Source organism: Neovison vison, chromosome 1, assembly GCF_020171115.1.
Source record: "Neovison vison isolate M4711 chromosome 1, ASM_NN_V1, whole genome shotgun sequence".
In the NCBI taxonomy this organism is placed as follows: Eukaryota; Metazoa; Chordata; class Mammalia; order Carnivora; family Mustelidae; genus Neogale; species Neogale vison.
In genome coordinates, this window is record NC_058091.1 from 156,999,869 (window position 1) to 157,010,093 (window position 10,225).

General features: G+C 41.6%; 1 protein-coding gene across 1 annotated transcript; it reads left to right on the forward strand.

Moving 5' to 3' along the window:
• Positions 1-4,561: 4,561 nt before the first annotated feature.
• Positions 4,562-5,511, forward strand: LOC122911595 (putative olfactory receptor 2W6). Its single transcript, XM_044256478.1, is given in 2 exon segments — positions 4,562-5,159; positions 5,162-5,511. Coding segments are annotated over 2 exon segments (948 nt in total).
• Positions 5,512-10,225: the final 4,714 nt, after the last annotated feature.

The window sequence follows — 10,225 nt, forward strand, 5'->3', positions numbered from 1 at the left end:
CAATCTAGGGACAACATCTCATCCCAGACCTATTCATCATTTCTTCTAAAAACTTGGTGCAAGTCAGTATAAACAATGATGGTGCTGCAGTGAGGGGGAAATGTTACCCAAAAAGACCTGCTGGCCAGTGTATTTCACTTGAGATCATGGGCTCCCAGAACACTGTCCTACAACACTGATGCATTTGTAAGTTTAAGCATATGAGTTTTGGGGAATTATTTTGTTATTCTTTCAGAACAAATATTATGATTTTCATTTAGAAAAAGAAACAATTGAGTGCCTTTAAATACAAGAGATTTTTTTTCCAATTTATTTATTTTCAGAAAATCATTATTCATTATTTTTTCACCACACCCAGTGCTCCATGCAAGCCGTGCCCTCTATAATACCCACCACCTGGTACCCCAACCTCCCACCCCCCCGCCACTTCAAACCCCTCAGATTGTTTTTCAGAGTCCATAGTCTCTCATGGTTCACCTCCCCTTCCAATTTACCCAAATACCCTTCTCCTCTCTAATGCCCCTTGTCCTCCATGCTATTTGTTATGCTCCACAAATGAGTGAAACCATATGATAATTGACTCTCTCTGCTTGACTTATTTCACTCAGCATAATCTCTTCCAGTCCCGTCCATGTTGCTACAAAAGTTGGGTATTCATCCTTTCTGATGGAGGCATAATACTCCATAGTGTATATGGACCACATCTTCCTTATCCATTCATCCGTTGAAGGGCATCTTGGTTCTTTCCATAGTTTGGCGACCGTGACCATTGTGTTTTAAGGAATGCTCTGAAAACCCCATAATGTAGTCATTAACACTTCCTCCTAAGAGGAAATCAGTTCTTCTGGTCATACTGGAATCCAGGGAGTGTGTAGATCTACATCTCAGATCTCCATCTCAAATCGCAGGACAAAGGGCTTTAAGCCCTGCTGCAGTCTCATAAACCTGCATTTCTGTAACAGGTAATCAGTGAGGTGGATGGTTAGGCAAATGTATTTTTCAGACGTTTGATAAGCTTTCTAGATTTCTATGCACGTTTATTTAGTAGTCTGTGTTTGAACATAAATTTCAGGAAGCTTGAGAGTGTTCAGAACAACCCATGCAAGCTAATACAGTATTCAGAAAAATCCCATGAGCTGTGGTAGAGGATGTGGACACAGAGAGCTGGAATTCAATCAAGTAACCTTCCTTAAAGTGTGACCTCTAAGGTGTGGTGACTGGGCTCAGGTCCTATGGACTTCTCAGGCCCATTTCCAATGGCCAGTCCATTAGAACATAAGTCTGACAGTTCTGGGGCTCCTCGGGAAAAATGCTGCCATCGGGAAATGTGTGACTTATCTCCTTCCAGACATCTGACTTCTCCTGAGGTCACAAAGATCTTCCCTCCCTGTGTAATTGTTCCACTTCATCTGCAACATCACCACCCCTAGATGGGAAGAGCTAATGATGAGGGCATGTGAAGTGGGCAAAACCTCTCTAGAACTTTGCCAGAGTAATTTCACAGATGGAAAAGTACACCTGTGTGAAGTTCATGGCAGAGGCTTTCTTGGTCTATGGTAAGTCTATAAATACATTTAAAGACTGATTGGTGGGTCACCTTGGTCAGTTCAGTTGGTTTAGTGTCTGCCTTTGGTTCAGGTCATGATCTCAGGATCCTGGGATCAAGCCCCATGTCAGGCTCCCTGCTCAGTGTGGAGTCTGCTTCTTCCTCTGCCCCTCCCCCTGCTCATACTCTCTCTGAAATAAATGAATAAAATTAAAAAAAAAAAGATCAGTATGAAAATCAATGGTAACATTATAAGGATGTTTGTACCTGATGAGATCACCGTAGGTCCAAAACCTTTTTGTGTTCATGGACCTAATGTTCAGGTGACCCAATGGCGATTGAGACCAGGAAGCTTACTGTTTCTAAGCAAACCTACAGGTATTTGGTGGGCTCCAAGGAGGCTGTGCTATTGTCATTGAGGGTATGGCATTCAGGCCAGCAGATGGGAAGCAAGGACAGTGGAGAACAGTGGACAGTGTGAGGACTGTTAGCTGGTCCGGGGAGTATGGGAAGCCCACAGCCTCCACAACAGGAGTTCCTGCACCCTACAGGAAGATCTCCCACACCAGTGAGGTGGGACCACTTCTTTCTGGCATGTTTTTGAAAATGCACAAGGGGATAATTACGTCTCCACTTTCTCTTTCCTAAATTCCATTCAGATAATTTGTGTGACCCTGCTGGGGTCACGGATTTTGGTTTAGTATCTTAAAGATACCAGACTCCAGACCTGGAACAAAATCATGAGTGAGCACACAGGGCAAGTACTGAGTAGTTCCTCATGCTAAGAGAGTGAAATGCTCTTATATGCACATACACACATGCATACATGATGAACATGCAAGTTAGATAGAGGGTTCCTTTCACAGACTGTATATGTGTCTAATTACCATGGAGTACACCTTAAATATCTTATAATTTTATATGACAACCCTACCTCAATAAAGCTGACATATATAAGTATATATGATTCATATACACATAAGTTCTAAAAACCTGGAAGAAGAAAGTAGAGAAAACAAGTATATATATATAAATTTATCTATAGCTATTGTCTATGAGTAGATGGGATTATGCAATTATTTATTTCTTCAATGGTCTTTTTTTCTGTAACAAACATGAATTGCTCTTATGATGAGTCATTTTAAAGTAACTAAACAGATAACAAGTTCCTGCCTTTGGGGTATCACTCTTCAGCTAAAAATAAGAAAGAAAAATAAAAGTGTTGTCCCTTTGATGTGTGTTTATTACAAATTAAATGTTATGTCTCATTACCACATTTTTTAAAAGATTTTATTTATTTATTTGACAGACAGAGATCACAAGTAGGCGGAGAGGCAGGCAGAGAGAGAGAGAGGAGGAAGCAGGCTCCCTTCTGAGCAGAGAGCTTGATGCTGGGCTCCATCCCAGAACCCTGGGATCATGACCTGAGCTGAAGGCAGAGGCTTTAATCTACTGAACCACCCAGGTGCCCATACAACATGGTTTTTAAATTTAACTTTAAAAAAAATTAATTTAAGGATACTTCTACTTAAAAAAAAAAGAAGAAGAAGAAGAAGGAAAATGAAATGTTCCTCATGTCCATATTATATTTTCCAAACTTGCAATTCATGCTGACTTACTCTAGTTCTTAGTATGCATTTTCACTGGGATATCCACAGAGATGCTGCATTCATAATATACTCCTTCTCCAAGCCATCCCTTGAGCTGGTTTGTCAACAATTTCCAAGTTGATTTTTCAAAACGCTGACTTTCATGTTCCTTTGTGTATGGTTTCACCTCAGACAATAACTTCTTCCTGACTTTAGGCTCTGTACCTTTCTCTTTGAACCACAAGAGGACATGCCCCATGGGTAGGCATACATTTACAGACTCTCCACTTATGCCATATTCTAACTTCTCCAGCAGCTGGATCCTTGTCAGTCCCAAACAAGCTGATGGCGGGAAACTGTGTCTGTACAGCTAGCATTTAATTGTTGATATGGAGGACATACACCTTTTTCTGTTAATTTCTATATGTTGGAAGTGTTCATAAGCCAAATATTTGATTTGTGTCTATTCAATAATGTAAATATTTATTTCATTTTCACTGAAGCAATGCAGGTAACACTCCCCACCCCCTGCCCCGGGGCAGATCTCCCAAAGCTGCTGCAAAAATAACCCTGTGCAATGCTTCTTACTATTTCCTTTAACTGACCCATTGAGCATAGTTTTAGGTTGGGCTGGAATGTGAAAAAGAATGTCCCTCATTTCTGCTCATTCTGTGAATGCTCATGGGAGGGAAGGAAATCTCCTCACCTCTGCACAATCAAATCTGCTTTTGGTTTCTTGGGTAACTAACTCTACCTTCATCACTGTGTCAGGAGACTGGACCAAATCATTGACAGCTCAGAGTAAATTCCAGGCTGTTTTATTTCAAGAGCCCCAAGGCTGTTACTTTCCTGACAGCATATAGGTAATTCAAGTATTTTATGATAGACCTTGTCTCTCATTCCTGTCTATATCCACAGCTAACAGTTCAGAGTCCAGCACAGAGTGAATCACCCATACATTTTTTTTTCTTCCTCCAGTTGAGTTTATAATCATGGAACATGAGAGTTGATCATACTAATTGAAGCCATTGTTCCACAAATTTTAGCAGGTAATTTGTCAGTTAGCAGAGAAATAGGCTTAAAGTTAGTGGATTCTAACAAAAGTATTTGCTTTTTTCCCCTCTAAATTATCTTATTGCTAATTATATCATTGAAAGCTTATTTTTAAAAAAAGATCTATCCGCTTATCTCACTTAACCAGATTATAAAATATTGAGGCCAAAGTTATGGCTTTCATTTCTTTACAGACAAATATGTTTTTAGTACCTCAGCCTCCAGTTCCAGGAATGGGCAGGCAGGTGACCCAGTTCAGGTGTGAGGGTGCTCAGTTAAATGCATCCACTGTTGGGACCAAACGAGGTCATTTTCTGCATGAGTGATAGCACAGATGTTAACCTCTGCAAACACGTTTATCAAGCCAAGAGTGATGGAAAGAAGTAACACGAGCTCTGGAGGAGACTTCATTCTGCTGGGGTTCTCTGATCGCCCAAAGTTGGAGACCATTCTGTTTTTCCTTAACACAGTTTTTTACCTTCTGGCTGTGGTGGGGAACTCGATCATCATCTTCTCCCTGGTGGACCCTCGACTGCACTTGCCTATGTACTTCTTCCTTTGCAATATGTCCCTCCTGGACCTCTGCTACATGACTAGCAGCATACCTCAGATGCTGGTCAACCTCTGGGGGCCACGCAAGACCATCACTTATGTAGGTTGTGTTGTCCAACTCTTTGATTTCCTGTCTGTGGGGGGCACTGAGTGCATTCTCCTTTCCGTCATGGCCTATGACCACTTTGTGGCTGTATGCAAGCCACTCCACTATATGGCCATCATGCACCCACAATTGTGCCTGCAACTGGCAGCCTTTGCCTGGCTGAGTGGGATCACCAACTCCGTGCTCATGTCCCCACTGACCATGTCCCTGGGGAGCTGTGGCCAGTGCTGCATCAACCACTTTGTGTGTGAGATGCCAGCCATCATCCGCATTTCCTGTGTGGACACCAGCTGCGTTGAAGACTTAGCTTTTTCCCGGCCATCCCCATCGTGCTGGTGCCTCTCACCATGATCCTCGTGTCCTACGGCTACATTGCAGCTGCGGTTGCACGCATCCAGTCTGCAGCGGGGAGGCACAAGGCTTTCAACACCTGCTCTTCGCACATGGCGGTGGTGTCCCTCTTTTACAGCAGCATAATCTACATGTACATGCAGCCTGGGAATGTGGCCAGCCAGGAACAGGGCAACTTCCTCACACTCTTCTACTGTCTAGCGACCCCCACTCTCAATCCTTTCATCTACACGCTGAGAAACAAAGACGTGCAGGGGGCCATGTGCAAGGTTCTCGGTAAAGACAGTGGTGCATTGGGCACGAGAGCGCACTGAGGGAAGCGCTCAGGTGCTTCGGGTCTGGGGAGAATAGGTGCTCCAGAGCAGGGACGGTGCGCAGGGTGGCGAACAGACACTGAAGGGTGGGAGCAGCGGGTCTACTCTCTTTCAGGAGTCCTAAAGCAGTGTCTCTGCTTGTGGGGGCTGACAGAACCCCTGTCCTTCCAGGAGACAGTGTTAACCGTGGGAGATAGTGTGCTGGGGGAATGGGAGAAGCTACTTCCTCTCTGCTCAGTGGGGACAGGCATGAATTGTAGCTCGGACTCCAGGGGCCTGTAATGTCACTCCCAAATCAGCCATCAAGGAAGAGACAGCGGGGTTGAAGAAGTATGTATGCGTGTGTGAGGGCGAGACTGGGATGCTGACAGTCGATAGGTCCGGTCCATAAACCCTTTTAGTACAAACGTTCCAGACCCTCCTGGAGATGGTGCTGTTACTTCTGCAGGCTACTGTTGCCTGCTAACCCCTGCCCTGAGCAAGTAATGTGTAGCTGCTTCTCCAACAACAGTAGTTATTTAAAATTTCAAGTCCTATGCCACTTGTCAATCTAAATTAAGTCAACTTAATGAGCATTCAAGGCAACTAGCATTTAAAAGTTAGTTGGGTGATAATTTGACTTCTTCTTTGCCGATTTGGATGCCTTTAATTTCCTTTTGTTGTCTGATTGCTGAGGCTAGGACTTCTAGTACTATGTTGAATAGCAGTGGTGATAATGGACATCCCTGCCGTGTTCCACCTTAGTGGAAAAGCTTTCAGTTTTTCTCCATTGAGAATGATATTTGCAGTTGGTAGATGATATGATACTCTATGTGGAAAACCCAAAAGACTCCACTCCAAAACTGCTAGAACTTATACAGGAATTCAGTAAAGTGTCATGATATAAGATCAATGCACAGAAATCAGTTGCATTTCTCTACACCAACAACAAGACAGAAGAAAGAGAAATTAAGGAGTCAATCCTATTTACAATTGCACCCCAAACCATAAGATACCTAGGAATAAACCTAACCAAAGAGGCTAAGAATCTATACTCAGAAAACTATAAAGTACTCATGAAAGAAATTGAGGAAGAACACAAAGAAATGGAAAAATGTTCCATGCTCCTGGGTTGGAAGAATAAATATTGTGAAAATGTCTATGCTACCTAAAGCAATCTACACATTTAATGCAATTCCTATCAAAGTACCATCCATCTTTTTCAAAGAAATGGAACAAATAATTTTAAAATTTATATGGAACCAGAAAAGACCTCGAATAGCCAAAGGGATATTGAAAAACAAAGCCAAAGTTGGTGGCATCACAATTCCAGACTTCAAGCTTTATTACAAAGCTGTCATCATCAAGACAGCATGGTACTGGCACAAAAACAGACACATAGACCAATGGAACAGAATAGAGAGCCCAGAAATAGACCCTCAACTCTATGGTCAACTAATCTTCGACAAATCAGGAAAGAATGTCCAATGGAAAAAAGACAGCCTCTTCAATAAATGGTGTTGGGAAAATTGGACAGCCACGTGCAGAAAAATGAAATTGGACCATTTCCTTACACCACACACAAAAATAGATTCAAAATGGATTAAGGACCTCAATGTGAGAAAGGAATCCATCAAAATCCTTGAGGAGAACACAGGCAGCAACCTCTTCGACCTCAGCCGCAGCAACATCTTCCTAGGAACATCGCCAAAGGCAAGGGAAGCAAGGGCAAAAATGAACTTTTGGGATTTCATCAAAATCAAAAGCTTTTGCACAGCAAAGGAAACAGTGAACAAAACCCAAAGACAACTGACAGAATGGGAGAAGATATTTGCAAACTACACATCAGATAAAGGACTAGTGTCCAAAATCTATAAAGAACTTAACAAACTCAACACCCAAAGAACAAATAATCCAATCAAGAAACGGGCAGAGGACATGAACAGACGTTTCTGCAAAGAAGACATCCAGATGGCCAACAGACACATGAAAAAGTGCTCCATATCACTCGGCATCAGGGAAATACAAATCAAAACCACAATGAGATATCACCTCACACCAGTCACAATGGCTAAAATCAACAAGTCAGGAAATGACAGATGCTGGCGAGGATGCGGAGAAAGGGGAACCCTCCTACACTGTTGGTGGGAATGCAAGCTGGTGCAACCACTCTGGAAAACAGCTTGGAGGTTCCTCAAAATGTTGAAAATAGAACTGCCCTATGACCCAGCAATTGCACTACTGGGTATTTACCCTAAAGATACAAACGTAGTGATCCAAAGGGGCATGTGCACCCGAATGTTTATAGCAGCAATGTCCACAATAGCCAAACTATGGAAAGAACCTAGATGTCCATCAACAGATGAATGGATCAAGAAGATGTGGTATATATACACAATGGAATACTCTGCAGCCATCAAAAGAAACGAAATCTTGCCATTTGCGACAACATGGATGGAACTAGAGCGTGTCATGCTTAGCGAAATAAGTCAAGCGGAGAAAGACAACCATCATATGATCTCCCTGATATGAGGGAGTGGTGATGCAACATGGGGGCTTAAGTGGGTAGGAGAAGAATCCATGAAACAAGATGGGATAGGGAGGGAGACAAACCATAAGTGACTCTTAATCTCACGAAACAAACTGTGGGTTTCTGGGGGGAGGGGGGTTGGGGGAAGGGGGATAGGGTTATGGACATTGGGGAGGGTATGTGCTTTTGGGTAAATTGGAAGGGGAGATGAACCATGAGAGACTATGGACTCTGAAAAACAATCTGAGGGGTTTGAAGTGGCGGGGGGGTGGGAGGTTGGGGTACCAGGTGGTGGGTATTATAGAGGGCACAGCTTGCATGGAGCACTGGGTGTGGTGAAAAAAATAATGAATACTGTTTTTCTGAAAATAAATAAATTGGAAAAAAAATAAAAGTTAGTTGGGTTAACATGAAAGGGTAGAGAACATTTCAGAGATGATTCCATGAGGTAGGGTAAGTCAGTTGTGTGTGTGTCAAATGTTTTCCTTACAGCAAACCACTGACACAGAAGTTTGAAGGTCGCTGACTTAAAAAGAGTCTTACAGGAACAAACTTCCAAGCAGACAATACATCTATATTGAGGGGAAAAAATAAGTAAAAAAGGATAGAATTATTTTTTTTCTTCAATACTCTTTAAAAAATGTTTTAAAATTTCAGTTTACAGTATAATAATAGCTTCAAGTGTAGAATTTAGTGATTCATCACTTCCATACAAAACCCGGTGATCAAAAGTGGCCTCCTTTATCCCCATCCCCTGTTTTTCCCATCTCCCACCCTGCCCCTCTAGTGACCATCAGTGTGTTATCTAAAGTGAAGAGTCTAGTTCTTGATTTGTCTCTTTCTCCTCTTTTCCCTCTGCTCATCTGTTTTGTTTTTTAAATTCCACATATGAGTGAGATCATATGGTATTTGTCTTTCTCTGAGTGACTTAACATAATACCCTCTAGCTTCATCCACATCCTCGCACATCCATATAACACCTGGTGTTTATCACAAGTGCACTCCTTAATGCCCATCACTTGCTTAACACATCCCCCAACCCCTACCCCTCTGGTCACCATCAGTTTGTTCTCTGCAGTTAAGAGTCTGTTTCTTGGTTTACCTCTCTCTCTTTATCTCTCTCTAGGGATACCATTCTTACTAATTGAATTAGTGATCTGAAGGTCACAGAAGGAGATAGTGGTGTGGGAACATGTGGACAGGAATGGGCAGCTGCACAGTATGAGAGAGTTTGCCAGGATAAATGATGATCATGGTGAGGATGATGATGCTAATTATGATGAAAATGGATCTGTACTTCATTAACTTATGTATTTTCACCTTCTGACAATTCTGAAGTAGGAATGATTCAAGATTTAATGGCAAGGCAAAGTTTTCTTTGCAATATATGTTTCTCATATTTACAGCAAAAGGTGAACATGAGTATCTTTAAGTTGTAAAAATTAATGAAATCAATAAAATTTCAATGAATTCTAGGAACTAATTAGTGTCTTTAATGGGTGAACTTGCTCTGTCAGTCTGACTAGGCTACAGTACCCAGGTATCTGTTCGAACACCATTCCTGTTGTGGCTATGAAGGTATATCTAAGAGGAGATTAATATTTAGATCATTAAACTTTGAGTAAAGCAGATTGCTTTCCAAATGTGTGGGTGGGCTGTATCCAATCAGTTGAAGGCCTTAGGATAAAACAGACATCCCCCTAGCAAGAGGGAATTTTGCTTTTAGACCACTGCTGGACTTCACTGCTGGACTTCCTTGGATTTCCAGTCTGTCTTGCAGATTTTGAACTTGCCAGCCCCCCAAATCACAAGAGTCATTTCCTTAGAATCTCTCTACCTATCTACCATCTATCATCTAGCCATCTGTCATCTATTTATGTATTATGTATCTATCATCTATTTATCTATCTATCAATCATCTATCAATCTATTATCTATATCTATAGGGTCTATTTATTCTGTTTCTTTGGAGAACCCTAATATTTTCCAAAAAGTAATAAAAAAATTAAAGTATGTATACATTAACTTTTGCATAGGTTTTACTTATTTTTTAACCCTAGATCTTTAGGTTCATACCCAGTTTTCATATTACTTTCATATTTCAAACAACCATTTCCTTGAAGAGAAGCTTTGCTTGTATTTTCAATCCAGACTTCCTCACTGGATTTATAAAAATTTTAAAAAATGTGGATATTGCAAAGATCG